Genomic DNA, 16701 nt, shown 5'->3' on the forward strand with positions numbered 1-16701 from the left:
CAGAGGCAATAAAAACTCCCTGGCAATAATGACTCACAAATGATTCCAACCGAGAATATGAATATGGATATGAATATGAATACACAGACTTGGTAGGAAACCAACAGGCAGCTGGGGGAACGACAAGACATCTCTATTAATCCTTAACCACTCAAGGCCTATACTTAGGGCAGTGGTTGTTTTTCATGTATTTGGACCCATCTGAAAAGATTTTATACAATGAAAATTTGTTTTATTTAATCGGCTATTTTCAACTAGCCGATAGAGGTTAATCAGATTTTTATGTTATATTAAACAAATTTGCATGTGACCCCCTGGAACCCCCTCAAGGACTCCTGGGGGTAGCTGACCCCACTTTGAGAACCACTGGTTTAGGATAGGGTTTTCTTTACTTTTCACTTTACATTTTTGGGAAAAAGGAAATTGCCTATAATGACATGCCCAGAATCGGGACACCAGGTTGAAAGTTGTTAAAACTGCTGCCTCAAACTTGGATAACTTTCACATGCAGACACAGACACTGTCGGCTGGCTGAACAGAAGGTTAGACATACTCAGCGTTATATAGAGAGAGAGTTGCGTCACTATAGCATCGACTCCCATTGTACGAATGGAGTCTCAATGAGGAAGTTCCAATGTTTGGAAATACAGGAGGCAACATCCCGCTTTGCGGCGAGATCAAATAAGAGGTCCTGCCCGTCCAGTGACTATATGTTTAACTGCTCATGTAATAATTCTGACCGGCCTATCGGGCGTGTCTAAGGCCTTGCTGGCAGCAAGCGTGTCTCATGTTCGATTGATTTAAAGTTTTGCATGACATATATGTCATATATGTAAATATTGTCCACATGCAGGACGATAAGTTCATAAAAACAAGCACTCCTCTTGCTCGGCCAACCTTAAAAAAACCCAATATAGTGCTCTCGGGCGGCGCAGTGGTAAAGTCCCTACTCACCACCATGGAGGTTGTGCACCACCGTGGATCATCCAGTCATCTGACCACTCAAAGTGGTCAGATGAGTGGGCCGTTTGCATTTTCAGTTGTTTGTTGTTTCAGTTCAAATGTTTATTTCAACGATCAATCAATAAATCGATTGTGTTCCATTTTGGATCAATGGAACTAACAAATTATACTTTAAGTTCTTACTTGGTATCATTTAATATTGTGTTTTGATTAATATTATCATTCAAATCGTAGTGTTTTGCCAATTATTTGGGGGCCTACGGCGATAAGGGGGATTAATGCTTGGTAACATTCGCCACAGGTGCCACCACCGCCGTTTCTACCGGTTCGAGACAAAACTCAATGCCATGTCAGAGCTGTAATGAGGGGAAATGTTGGCTCAGTGTTGATCCTCCTACACAGGTAAAAACACAGACCCCGAGCACATTCTCCTTTGCAGAGCAAGGCACCGATACAAGAGACAAGCCCGGATAATGAAAAGGTTTCCTGCTGCCTCCTGTTTCTTTCCCGCTGCCTCAGTTTGGTCAAAACACCTTTCCCATGATGAGCAGGAGCAAATCATCACTGTCAGGGCAGAAACCACCTATCTCCATATTTTACTCAATGCCCTACTTGATCATAGTACAGTGTCACACAAAAGAATCAAGAGCAGCAGATCCACAAGCTCGAAACGCGGGGGGAAGCAACGCTTTTCGAGCTTGTAGATCTGCTACTTTTGCTACTTTTGAATTTGAATCCTGAAAAGTTAACAGTTTTGGACATAATGAGGTTTCTTTCCACCCGACAGAGACAAAATAATAGCCTTGCTTTTCTAAGTTTGTGGTGAACTAGTATAGTGGTTCTCAACCTGTGGGCCTGGACCACTGGTGGACCGTGAGGATATTGCAAGTGGGCCCCCAAATAACTAATTGATAATATAACATTATTTATTTCGATTATGAAATTATGCTTCTTTAAAACCTTGAAAAGTGATATTGCTAAACAGGAACTTAAAGTATACTATAGGTTAGTTCCATTGATCCAAGCTGCAACACAATCCATAGATTGATCATTAAAATGAACATGCTCTGAAAATGCCCATGGCCCACCCATCTGACCAATTAATACGGAAGCCGATAGGCTGACGTGTTAAGTAGTGGGTGGGCCGCGAACGCTCGAGATTTTCAAGTGGGCCCAAAAAGATAAAACACAATGCAGTTTATTCACCACTTTACAGTAAGTTTCACTTAAGGCATTCCTATTTTGGGACAAAGATAGTCAAAAATAGCAAAGAAAATAGCTGATCTACAAGATCTCACAATGCAAAACGTTGTGAGCGTTGTAGCCATTTTCCCGTGATTCGCTGCATAACAAGCACATGGGGCTTAAGTGGTTGTAGCGTATGTGTTTGACTAATAAATATAGATGCAGACCAGCTGGCTCAGCAATACCAGCCTGTCAATAGAATCCACATACACACTCCTACAATCTGCCACAATAAGGCCAATTACCACCACACTGCGGGTATCATATTGGAGATCAAAGCTGCCATCAATTTCCATAGTGACATCAAGAGGCAGATCATCCACTGCAATTACCAGTTTGTTTCTGGATTTAGTTGTGGGGGTGGGTGGGTACGTGTCGTGCACGTGTGTGGGTACGTTCACACGCGTGTGTGTGTGTGTTTGGTGAATTACTGTGGAGTAGATTGCACTGTCACACGTTGAGTGGCTCTGTGCATCAATAAATCTGGGTCTCCCTCGAAGAATAATGAGAGGGAATTTGTAGTTTTTTCTTTTTTTTACTGCTGAGGGAATCCTAAAGGTTATCAGCATTGCAAACATTCATAACGGAGGCAGTGCCTGCCTGTGTGCTCGTGAGCATGCGAGCTATAGACGAGACGCCGCTATCTGTTTGGCATTTCTGTCACTGCTATGGTATTTGAGCTGCCGGATGACTCTGACAAATGCCATAGCTGTCACAGGCTCAATTTTAATTACACCTGACTGGGTCTTTCAGGGGGGCTTTCGGGATGAACTTAATTAGCCAGCTAGTGCAAGGACTATAGTATATTAGCGCCAGTTGGTGCGACCTACGCGGCTTCTGCGGATCGTCACTGGCGTTTTAATGGTCTCTGTCTAAACAAGACTATGTGAATTAACAAATGGGGGGGGGGCAAATGGGCTCCGGGGCTGTCAGGAGTGTACATTACACCATGAGGCGGGATGTTAATGTTTGGTCGTTGTGTAAATGGAAATCGTGGTGGAAACCTTGGATGTCCGAAACCGTTCCTTTGTTGTCATTTTCTTTAAACATTTGAAAATAGTGAAATTACCCGATCTTCAACCTCAGGTTGTAGATCTGCTATTTTCACTACTTTAGAGCGACACTTGTATGATGCAGTAGGGCATTGAAAAAATGAAAAAAAACATAAAAAGTTGAAATAAGGAGATACAAGGTTTCTGCCCGACAGCAGCAAAATGCTTTTATGTGACCCAGACTAGCATGAAAATGTTAGGCATTCATAACCATGGAGGACAATCTCAAAGTCACAGAGACTCAGTGATGTGCTCTCAGCTTGGCATCGTAAAACATAGGCTTTACAGTATAAATACATTTAGCTATTATAGAGAGGTCCATTAGGGAACCAGTTTATCTATTATGGAATATGAGAGGAAGTGGAAGAAGTACTGTATGCTACTCAGACTTTGGACTTAAGTAACAGTAGCAATACCACAGAGTAAAAAAAATACTTTGTTACAAGTAAAACTTAAGGTAACAAAAGTATTAGCAGCTAAAGTAATAGTGCTCATCATGCAGAATGCCCATTTCAGAATCATATAATGTTATGGGACTATAATTATTGATTATTAACCACTTAGCGCTGTAACTCATTTTGCTAGGGACCCCCTGGGAACCCACTCAAGGACCCCTGGGGGTCACGGACCCCACTTTGATGACCAGTGAAAAGAGCAGTATACTACGTATATTTTGCAAAATGATAAAACAGGATTGAACAATTGAGTTGATTTGAGAATCAAACAAACATCCATTTTCATCCGACGCACTTACAAAACCAGATGATGTTACTTATACAACTTGGTAATGTACGTAACATTTGCCATAGCCTAATTTAATGTGTGGCATGGTGTCTAGTACAAACTCGTTGTAGAGTGGTGATATGCAATTTTCTTTTGGCATTTGGCAATTTTCTTTCTATCTGGCACTTTTTGGGTGTCATTGGGGGACATTTTTTAGACATGCCTAGACTTGCTGGACTTGCAATATGAAGTCAAAATCGAATCACGTGAATCTCAGGATCCAAATGGGAATGACAAGGCTCCAATGTGGATCTTGGACTTCACGTGGCCACTGGCCAGCCTGGGACTCAAACATTAAACATACAGTATGTGATAAAACTAGCAGTGTGCACAAGGAATTTGGAGATGATTGGTCCAGCTGTTTGTGAGATTAGCTCTGGATACAATGACACTGTAATCAATGTCTAAAATGTAGACTCTAAATTTACATAATTTATAGTCTAAATTATTCCCTGGCCTCCTGGCAGGGTGCACAAGAAATGTGGTGCTGATCGGTTTGCCACACACACACACACACACACACACACACACACACACACACACACACACACACACACACACACACACACACACACACACACACACACACACACACACACACACACACACACACACACACACACACACACACACACACACACACACACACACACCCTTTGATTGACTGGTGAGACAAATTGAATTGACACAAGGAATTAACAATCACACTTTACCTGTTACATAGAACATTGAATGACATAAATCTGTTCAGAATTATGTGCAGGATCTTCCTGACATTGGAGCTGGGCATACATACAGTATTGCAATGTTTTGTGCTATAATTATTGTGACGTCATTTGTCCTAGTGATGAACATGAGAACATCATAGGTGGATTATGAAACAATGGGCCTCTGGGGCATGGACATGTAAAAAGCCCCCCGCCCCCTTCTCCAGCAGTACATGTAAACTGACTTACAGTACTTCTCAAACTTTTTCATGTCAGGGACCCTTATGTATTTGGATACCCCCATCTGAAAAGAGTTTGTGCCAGGGACCCCAATAAGAAAAGATTTGTAACTTGTTGAATGTTTTCCGGCCTGGGCCACGGTGTGGCGGTCCAGGCACCCTAGGCCCAGCCTAGGGTGCCTGGACCGCCACGCTAGGCCCAGCCTGACAGTGCGTCGCAAGTACGAATCCCGATCCCAATGACCTTTGCTGCGTGTCACTCCCATTCTCTCTCCCCATTTCCTGTCAGTCTACTGTCCTATCATTAAAGGCATAAAAGCCCCCCCAAAAAAATATCTACTTTGAGAACCAGTGTTTTAGACAACAGCACAATAATTCACCTGTACCTCAACACACATACACACAATTAATCCCAACAACATATTATTATATTAACCTCTTGAAACCACTATTGTTTCTTGTTTTCTGCGCGTCTTTGTGTGGGCATGCATTTATGTTTTCAATTATATGCGTGCCTATTTGCTTGTATTTTATGAATAGTTTTTGCATTTTTTGTTTATGGATTTTGGCGCAGATAGTTTGCCGTTGCATGTTTTTGTTTTGGCCTTTAAGTTTTGGTTGATGTCTGCTCAACCTACATGACTGGTGGGATGACCTCTCAGTTCGTTTCTGGTTCAGCCGTGATGAACCAGATGATGCACACTTTCTTCTTCCCCCCTTTCTTTTTCTTTATGTTATTTTGTTAGTCTGCTTGGTTGTCTGCTTTGTCCATGCACTTTTATGTTATAAAATTAATTTAAAAAATAAATCACAAAACATTTTTTTTAATCCCTGCATCTCTATTTTGGGGGGGAACGTTGCGTTGTGTTGTGAGCTTGTCGATAGTAGGTGTAGAGGGGAAAAAAGAGTGTACCAAGTACAACTCAAGTCCATTTTACTAAGTATAGAGGGTTTAAGTGGTATACTAGTACATACATTTACCTGCATGTCAACTGCATTTGGAACACTCAAACCAACAGCACAATAACTGGAAATAACTTCACCTGTTTCTCAACAACACAGGATTTATACCACAGCTGCAAATACACTCAATGCCAACAGCACAATGACAAAATACACTGCTAATAACAAAAAGCAAAGTCTAAAAACAATTGACAGCAAGCTATGGTGTATGGCACTGTATAATCCTAAATTAATCATACATAATGCAATGCAATCTACTGTGTTCAAAATCATCCACAAAATCATCAAAGTCCAGTGTATTGATCAGTTAGCTATATGAGAGAAAGTGCCTTCAGGCATTTTTGCATCATCTTGTCCTCAATTCATTTTTAATACTGCAATCCTGTACGTGCGCAGTTGGCAAAATCATGCACATATAGACCTGTCTCCAGTTAACTTTTTTTTTATGGGCCAGTTTCTATAGTCATTAATCTAATAGGAATTTGCACAAGCATCGCTTTCTTGAACAATTAGTTTAATAGCAATATTATATCTGCAATAAATAGGGCATCCCCTGCTTTCTTCAAGAGACGGGCTCCAATAATCTGTTAAAAATATATATTTATTTAGAAGAAAGCCTAACACTAAAACATATTTAAAGGAGCATATAGCCAAGTGTTATGAGATGTTCCTGCCAAAATGAAGCAGGCACTCACCGCAGGGTCCAAAGTCAGTTTTTTCCTACTGTATACTTGCCCTGCAGGGCAAGTACTTCTCCAACCTATTTGGAGAAGTACTTCTCCAAATTGGGGGGGGGGCTTGGCGGGATAATAATACAGAAGAGAAATACCTTATGATGCACGTGTAATAGTTGATCTGCGATGTGGATTAATGAAGTTCCAGACCACTGCTCTCTTTGTTGACAGTTTATTCTGGTAAGAATACACACAAGTCTCTGGTCAGTCACTTCTTTTGGTGTAGCTAACACACCCAAGCCTCAGCATGTCTTGGGGAAATCTAATTTAGACTGGCCTATTCTAACAATCAATAACACAATACAACACAATGAAATAAAAGAAAACAATATGTACCTGGTAAGAATACACACAAGTCTCTGGTCAGTCACTTCTTTTGGTGTAACCCACCCAAGCCTCAGTACTCTATAACAGAATTAGCAGCAGTTTGTTGTTAACAGTATACCGTTTGGTATGTCAAAATGACTACAAAGTCAAATGTACAAAGCAACACTACTTCATGTAGGTACATTTAGCATGTTTAGAATAACCAGTATTCATCACGGTATCACAGTAAACATACAGACTCTTATTGAAAATATAGTGTGCAGAGGAACACATCTTCTTCTTCTTCTTCTTTCTGTCTTTTTAGGGCGGCTTGCATCCAGACTAGTGTTGCATTACCGCCCCCTTGTGATATTGTGGATCACACATTCTAATGGTATGTCAAAATGACTACAAAGTCAAATGTACAAAGCATCACTACTTCATGTAGGTACATTTAGCATGTTTAGAATAACCAGTATTCATCACGGTATCACAGTAAACATACAGACTCTTATTGAAAATATAGTGTGCTGAGGAACACATCTTCTTCTTCTTTCTGTCTTTTTACGGCGGCTTGCATCCAGACTAGTGTTGCATTACCGCCCCCTTGTGATATTGTGGATCACACATTCTAATTCCCATACACACTCTCATTCACACTTTACTACTCTAAATGCTTTCATATATTCATATATCCCTCAAAAAAACTAACAAAACTTTAACCTGTGTTCTTTTACTCATACCTAAAATCCCTCTCAAAGAAAACTCCTGCAATCCTAAATCCCTAAGTTTGTTCCTCATTATGTCCATCTCTCTCTCATATTCTCTACACCCTAATATTACATGATGCACTGACTCCTCTTCATCCTGACAACCCTCACATAACCCAGTCTCATGTTTCCCTATCATTTTCAATGTTTTATCTAGTCCACTATGCCCTAACCTTAACCTAATCAAAACCATATCCTCTCTTCTAAGTCCACTTCTAGCCCTGTTTACTTTAACACTCTGAGGAACACATCTTACCTTGGGCAAATCTAATTTAGACTGGCACAACTTTAACATGGACACCTGTGTTAATCAAGGAGGTGCCGCCCACTAACCAATAAGAAATGCCCTTTCTTAAGGAGCAAGTGGACACTAAATTCTGTTGCACACGGATGCCAACTACACGTGCACCATCAAACCATTGTCTTGTTAAAGGACAGACTCCAAGCAGCTTTCTATGTTTTTCTGGATGTTGGCTTTCAAAGACTGACCTCTGTGTCTTCATGTCACACTTTGACACAAGGGGGTTACTGCTGTCCAGGGGTGTCTATTTTTAGAAGCGGGGTAGTGCACCTGTATCGCACGCGCGTGGTCACGTGCACAAGCACACTATGAAAACATGCATGTGCAATATGAAAACATTGTGAGCGCACCTTGACAAATATGACAACATCACGTACCTTATGAATAGCTTTAGAATGTGAATTACATATCAATGGCAAAAATATATACATGTCAGCAGAATATACTGTGTGCATGGTAACAAGTGGCAAAGGGGGCAAATTGTCAAAAAGAACAGTTTTTCTTAGTATCCTACATTTGTGTAGGATGTGACCCTTGCAACTAAACCACCAAAATAATTAACTGCTTCAAAAGCTTTTAACCAGAGACGAATTTCAAGCTCACTTGTTAAATATTGCTTGGCCAAGTCCCACTTGTTTTTAAACATAATTAACTGAGCTTTATGTTTCCCAAACTATGCTGTTGCTTGTAACATCACCACTGGGACCATCCCCACCACTTAAGGCCAGTGTGAAACTATGTGTGCAGACCAGGATGAAAACCTAGATCTCTTATCTCACAAGCAGATGCACTAACCAGTCTGCTAAATGGCCAGGCCTGCTAGTCAGCAGACATGCAGACTGCTTTGTCAGATATCTTTACACTTACTGTATACCAAGCTCATGGAAGCAATGTCCATTGAGGAGACAGTTGTCAATCAACTCTAGTCACCCTACCAGGTTCTGAGAGGGGGTGGGACAAAAAAAGGAGGAAGGGAGACAGTCTGAGAGTGTTAGAAACAGGTAAAAACAGAGATGTTTAAGTGCTGGTTATGAGTTCAATAATCTGTTAAAATGTCTCCAAATTAAAAGGCAGGGGTTTTATAAATCAGTGTGTAACCTGTTAAGAACAGGTGTGTTTGGAGATGGGCTTTCAGTCAGTATTTCTACCATAACCAGCTGGCATTAATAACTACAAAGTGAGCTGTGGCTGGTCAACTATAACACTCACACTAGCCTGGAGGAGAAGCGAGTGTGTGAGACATTTCACCAAGTTTCTGAGTGCGTAGGAACTCTTATCGGAGAACTGTAATGACATGGAAATGTATAGTTGCATGTTAGGGTATTTAATAGTGTTGTGGTGTTTTGGATAGTGTGCTTCAGGACCCTGTTACCAAAGCTGTTGCAGTAGAGGTGCTCAGGGCTAGTCCCTGCATACCAGAGGATCAAGGTGCGCACAGACAGGTGGGGTACCGAGTTCTCAGCACACCCCGGGTATTTGTTTATTTTATTTTATTTCGGGTCGTCTCTAGGTCGTCCTCAGGCGAGCCCTCCATCGTCACTTCCAGTCATGCCGGTTCTCCATACATATGGCCAGCTTGTTGGTGCTTTGCGCTCCTGCATCTTTCTTGAGTACAGCCACGTATGTTAGTGTGGGACGTCCTCGTGACCTGTGCCCGTGTGTTGGTTCCCACAGCACCAATTTGCTGGCTGGCAGCTCTTGATGTCTTTGGCAGTGTGTCCTGCAGGTCTCATTCTCCTGGCTGCTATTTTCTCGCTCACACGTGGTTTTCCCTCATACAGATTCTTGTATGAGGGAAGGGTATGAGGGTAGTATGACTGATTTCATAGGAATGATTCACATGGTTGTGGTAGAATAAATACCTTTACATTCAATCTTTGTTATCATGTTTGATTATAATAATAACTAATCTTGTACTAAGAGACTTTGTAGTCTTGAGTTTTGAACCCTGGATTTGCTAGGTATGTATCTTACCAATGTACCACCATGGTTCATACTTAGCCTGTTCTATTGTCTGCTGTTCAGTGAAAGATTAGAGCCAGGCACAAACTTGGAAAGAAGAAAAAGACAGGCTTCTCAGTCTCGTGCTTACACATCTCAGTTGTTGTCATAATGAACCCTGATCATGGGTGTACAGATTCAGATATTCTGTCAGGGAAGTGTTGTGTGTGTGTGCTTTAGATTTTCATCTTTTGACCTGCCACCTGTCCCTTTAACCTCGGAGCGGAGACAATAAGGTAATATCAATGGGGATAACATAAGGTGTATGTGATCACGTGGTAGCTGTAGCTGCACGGCATAACTGATTTGGAAATCATGCGACTCCTTCCACCATCTCATTAACTCATCTCTCCATCGCAGCTTATTGCTCTCAGGAGGACCTGTTCTCCTGTCGTCTGCCTCCAGCACAGAGGTATATGCCCAGTCAAGAACTTTTTCTCTTTTTTTTTTACAGTGTGTAACTGACAGCTCGTGTTCATTGTCTGAGGTGACTTTATCGTTGAAATGTAAATGGAGTGTGAATGTTAATGTGCGCTTTCAACCTGTAAAAACTTAAAAAGCAAGATGGGGTTCAACCCTCTGCTGTGTATTCAAACTGCCGCTTTAATCATACTAATATTTCGTTGCTCTCGGGCAGAAACCTCCTATCTCCATATTCTAACTTTTTGTGTTTTTTCATAAATTAATGTCCTCCTTGATCATACTACAGTGTCACACAAAAGCATCACAAGTAGCAGATCAACACGCTCGAAACGTGGTGCGAAGCAACGTGTTTTGAGCTTGTAGATCTGCTACTTTTGCTAAGTTTGATTTGGAATCCTGAAAAATAGTAGTTTTGGACTGAGGTTTCCACCCAACAGAGACAATTTCTAATATCTGTGGTATGTTACACTACAGGGAACTTTGCTCTCAGGCAATCATTTTATTTCTGTAAGGACATGTCTTTATTGCTCCAAAATGGATGATTCAATAATTTTGTATATTGTACAAGTTTTCAATTAACTGAGACCCAGGAGCAGTCTTGAGGCAGTATGCATGACACTCCAATTTCAACCATAGAACATTCATTCTTAAGATAATACAGAGATCAGAATATCCCAGTAGCCCTCCCACGCGTATGACAGGACCATAGAAATGATTAAGTGGTTGGTACATTTTAATGAACAGAAAGCCATCCGAGTGGAAGGTGATTTTAATTGAAATCTCCATCAGTTTGTTATGAGTTAACATGTTCACTGTGGAAAATGTAAGACAATATTTTAGGCGTGAAAGTGTTAAATGAACAAGCAACAATCGGTCCCTTTCAGTTTTGGCAGACGGTTCTTCAGGTTAATGAATTGGATTTGCATAATGTGTTGCATAGCTGTTGCTGTAATTGTTTCTTGACACCCTTTCTAACACAATCCATGACACTTCTGCCTTTTTATCTAAACTAAAGCCTGATTTATACCGACACGCTGTGAGCTGGTAGATCTGCCATTTACATTTTTTGGTAAATTAACCCTATTACCCTTTTGCCGAATGACACCCTTGTGAGATGGTAAATTAATCCTATTTTTAAGCCCTTATTTTCGACTTCATCGTATCCTATATTACAACTGGCTCATGAGAGGGCGGGCCGGCCGGTGGACGGACCTCTGACATCGTTCTGACCCAGCCATAACCATATAAAGAGTTCCCAATGCAGCTACGCCCAAATATGGAGTGTGTTGCCTAACCTCAGTGTGTCGTCATGGCATCAGCCGCAAACAAATCAGTCAGCTACATATATGGGCATATACTGATGACATCAGCGATCTCCACATATGGGCATAAAAATGACAAGGAATGACAAATACAGAGATCCTGTTGTCCAAAGACACAGGTCCGACCGCTATGCCCATATATGGTTGTGCATATATTATGGGATCAACAGACTTTAAACTCGGTGCGTGTAGCGGCACAGACTCGAGGGAGGTGCCCACTGTCGAGTAGTTTGGATATCCTGTTGTCCAGAACCGCTGATCCAACCAATATGCCCATATATGGGAAAAGGGACACAGACAGATGGGTACAACGGGTACTCTGACAAAGTCCCCCAACACCATGATGACTCAGACATATTGGTCGGGTCGGCAGTGCGACGTAGGTGTGAGGGCAGCGTATTGGCCCGAACCTCTAGTTTTCAAAAATAGCGAAAGCTCACAAATGTCCAACATGTTGAAAGCTTGTAGATCAGACGCGTCGCTAGGTCTCTACTAGGTCGGGGGCTTAGCCCCGCAGGCAACGGGCACATGCACGCGCGCGCAGCGCGCGTGCATGTGCCCCTCCTCCCGCGCGCGCGCGAAGCGCGCGCGCGCGATTTTTTTCGCGGATTTCGCGGATTAGGGTGCTTTCCCCCCCGTTTTTTGTTACTTTATTTCGGTTTTAGGGTTAGGGGTAGGGTTAGGTTAGGGTGATAGATATATAATAAAAAAAAAAAAAAGAAAACTTTTAATTTTTTTATTTTTTATTTTTTTTTATTGGTGGCTTTGGACAAAACATTGGTGGCTATAGCCACCGAAGCCCACCCCTAACGACGCCACTGTTGTAGATCAGCTATTTCTGCTATTTTAGTAGTTTTTTGAAAGTTTAAAAACATTTTTACAATTCACTGAATGGGGAAAAAACTTCTCTCCCATATATCCTATAACATAGCCTCCTGTGGCTGAATTGTCTGCACTGTGCCATGCTTGAACAGCAGACTTGCCCAACTAGCAGACAAACTGCTATCTGAAATAACACAGAGCATAATAACTCCCATACTGTATATCACATATGATTTAACACAATCTTTAAAAAAAACCAAAACAATAATTTATTGTCATTTCTTTTTCAATGATCACAATTATCACACATTTTACCTGGCTACAAATGTGCCAACTACGGATTACTTGAAATAAGACCATTGGACATCGACTTTAAACAAATACAGGAATTGGTTTAAAATTTCAAATTTACAGTATTTTCCAGTAAAAAGTAGGCATTTGGAATGAGTACGCTGTACATGTAACTGTTATGTGTTGACAGGTGGCAACCCAGTGTCACAAATGGACTGCAACGCTATATGTTCTGAGTCCTGCTCAGCAGTGATCGTTTTTGAACGCATGAGTTTGACATTAACATCATGAACCTAGCATCCCTATTCAGGGGGCGGACATTCAGCGAAAAATGCCGATCTATAAGCTCACACCCCATTGCGTTGTGAGTTTATACATTGACTATTTTCAGTGAAGAGATTTGGTGTAGAAGTAATAAAAAAAAAGAAAAAAGGAGCAGGCCAGGTATTAGCACTGATGGACTCTGCTCAACTTAGTATGTAGGGGTTAATGATGGTTCACATGTATCGGTAACAAAGTGTCTAATAATGTTTTCTGTTTCCAGATTTCAAATAGCAGATTATATGATTAAAGATTATATAGATTTATGGCTGAATTATAATCTCTCCATTCCACAGAACTAAAGATAGTTCATTTGTTCATGTGTGAACCAGGTTGCCGCACAACCAGTGTTGCATGAATTCACTTCCAGCTTTTTAAGGCTATGTGTGGAGTTAAATTGTATGTGGAGAGTAAAACTAAAAAAACTCAAGTAAAAAATACTGGCTCGTAAAAGCTATGAGCAGGTCCATTTGGTGTGGGATATATGTATACATGGAGAAAGAAAAATTAAAAAAATAAATAAATGACCTTTACATTTTATTTGTTGACAGCTCAGAAAAGAATACTCAGATGTGTAAAGAGACTAAAATAAACATGAGTTGCTCTGTTAAAGGAGAGACAGACTTCGTCGAATTATTGAATGTTTATGATTTTCCAAATGAAATGACTTAATTTTCTTCTGTGAACCACGAAGTGAAGTGAATTCAGGAAGAAAATTGGAGTGTTTCGTTCAATTCATTAATTTCTTGGTCACTATAATTTTGAGTGCAGGAATACACTTGTTTTTACAATATTTGGTAGGACTATAACAAGAGGGTTACAAATTAGATGTTGAAATACATAAACATATCGTAATTACATTACCTCAACCGTGTCAGCATAGTACCGTATTTGAGTTAGAAAACAACTGCATTCAAAGGGTAAGTTATTTCGGAATCATTAACATTCTACGAGTCAAAGACATTCTTTGTTATGCATCTTGCATTGTACTAAAAGTTGTACAGTACTGTGTCTGGAATGTGTGAATATTCATGAGGTTTTTGAAGTAAAACATAGAATTGTTGATTACATAGGCAAGTAGGTCACGGGTGCATTTTGGATAAAAACAAATTTGTATGCTCAAAAGAAAGCTCCCGACTCCTATCTGGGAGCTCACACGGCTGCCTTGATTTGTACGGGTATAAAGGAAAAATATGAAAATAATCAATGGTCAAAAAGATAAACATCTACAGCATGAAATAAGAAAAATAACTGCATTGCATTGCTGTAATTCCATACAAAATTATTTTCTGGGAGAGCGTGACATGAAAAACAATGCTGAAAAATAAAATAAAATGCCATGAAACCGCTGATAAATTCTTTACAAAAATGCTATTTGGGTTACAAAGTGTGAAAAATATTCCTTATGTTGTCCTCATAAAAATGCCACATTGAACGAGGCAAGTATATTATACCACATGGGGTAGATTGTGTGTGTTTGTTTTGATCTCTTTTCTTTTATACAGTAGTGACTGATAGGAAGGCGTTGTGGACCTTGGCTCCCTCGGGGGCCTTGGTGCCATGAGTCATCAGTTCCTGGATGGTCATCCAGTTGTCCAGGATCTTCTTGTTGCGTTTCTTCAGCATCTTCTTGTGGCTGAGCTCGATGATGCTGACCTCCTTCCGGCCCTCGCTGCTGCTCTGCTCCGTCTCTTTCAGGCTCTCCAGCCGGCTGCGCTGCATGAACTCCCGTCTCCTCTTCTGCTCCTTGGCCCTGACCAGGTGCTGCTTCCGCTCCTCCTTGCTCCAGTACCGGCCCATCTTCATCTCGCTCATGGCGTCGTCGTCCGTGGTCATCCCGCCGCTGCGCTCCTCCTTGATCTTCAGGGCGCGCTCCCGCAGGATCTTGTCCCGCACAGGCCTCTTGGTGATGTAGCGTGTGCCGTCGCTCCGGATCTTCACCTTCCACTCCATCTTGGGCTCGTCGGCCGGCCGCTGGGGCTCCTTGCAGACGCTGAGCAAGCTGAGCTGGCTCTGGGCGTACTCCACGGCCGAGCGCTGCTGGATCAGCTGCATGTAGCTCTGGTAGTGGCGGGCGTGGGCCGGGATGTTGGCTTGTCTCTGCTGGGAGCTGTGGGAGGGGGACAGGTAGGGGATCTGGGAGCCCAGCGGCTTCAGTTTCCCTTTCCTCTCCTCTTCTGCTTGAGGCGTCTGGTCCGACTCGGAGTGGTTGCTGTGGTCGGGGCTGCTGCTCTTGCCTGTAACCGCAACCGTGTGTGTGTGCGTGGGGCTGGGACTAGGGCTGAGGCAGTATCCCGTGGCCAGGCTGCTGCACAGGTTCTTCTGATTGGTCAGACTCACCATCCTCTGGAGGGAATGCTCCGGGGAGCGATCCATGGCCAGAGGGGTGCTCCGCGAGCTTTCCGCCGTGTTATAGGCACTGGAGCTGTCCTTGTCCGATTTTTCCAGCCTCTCATTTATGTCTGCCAACTTGCCCCTGGCGGGGTCGCCCCGGCGGAGGCTTTGGTCCTTGGCAGATGGCACGGAGCGGCCCGTGGAGGAGGGCGACTGTTGACCCCGCAGCTTGTGGGCCTGCATGATGTTCTGGCACTCCAGCTCGATGCTGCGCAGCTCCTCGTTGAGCATGCGCAGCTCGCGCTGAACGCCGCCCTGCTCCGCCACGCTGCACTCGATGGTGCTGCGGCGGCTGTAGAAGAGGTCGTACTCGCCGCTGTTGCGGATCTGACACTTGAGCTCCAGGAGCTGCTGGAAGCGGTCGCCCTCCCTCTCCTCCTCTTCGTCGTCGTCCTCCTCCTCTAGTCGCGTGGAGCCTGCAGGGCGGTTGTTGTCTCTCAGGCACTGGGACAGACGCTTCTGGATGTGGGCCAGCATGTCGCGCTCCGAGCTCTCCCCTCTGCTCTTCACTGCTCTGTCCTTACCGTGAGCCAGCGTGGAACAGGTGGGGCCGTCATCCTCTGCTCTCTGAAATGAAACAAACACACACACACACACAAGATGAAAACACATATTTATCAGATTTTTTGACTTTCTGTAACTTTCTGGTCTTTTTTTCTGCGCATTAAAATAGAACAAGGAGAACACAACGTCATCTCTATCTATGGAGGTTCAGCAATGGTGCTTCGCTATTCTGGATTATCCTCTAGGACTGTTCCTTCTGATGTGAGTCGTTCTGTTACGTTGGGGAGTGTATCTTCTCCGCCATGTCTTTGAACTCCCATTTACATGGATTTTTATAGTATGCTAATCTCCCGGCAAAGCGGAATTTTAAATTATGATCATCAATGTTGTGGAATTTAAATGGCTCATTAAGTCTCCTGCCATACATATTCATGGTGGTTATTTTGTATTCGTATTTCAAAGACCTTCTTGATTTTCCAAGTTTATTTTTGCATATCGTTGCTGTCCGGCAGAAACCAGCTAACTCCATTTTGACAGTTTTGCATTTTTTTTCCATAAAT

General features: G+C 42.4%; 1 protein-coding gene across 1 annotated transcript in view; it reads right to left on the reverse strand.

Annotated features, from left to right (window-relative positions):
• Window positions 1-12952: 12952 nt before the first annotated feature.
• LOC311047781 (PDZ domain-containing RING finger protein 4) overlaps window positions 12953-16701 on the reverse strand; it is a 173997-nt gene continuing 170248 nt past the window's right edge. Inside the window, exon 9 of the mRNA XM_084060646.1 lies at window positions 12953-16204. Within this exon, the coding sequence (XP_083916772.1) occupies window positions 14741-16204 (1464 nt within the window). The 3' untranslated portion in view covers window positions 12953-14740. The remainder of the gene's footprint in view (window positions 16205-16701) is intronic.

The sequence above is a fragment of the Gymnoscopelus microlampas genome (assembly GCF_963454915.1).
Source record: "Gymnoscopelus microlampas genome assembly, chromosome: 6".
NCBI lineage: Eukaryota > Metazoa > Chordata > Actinopteri > Myctophiformes > Myctophidae > Gymnoscopelus > Gymnoscopelus microlampas.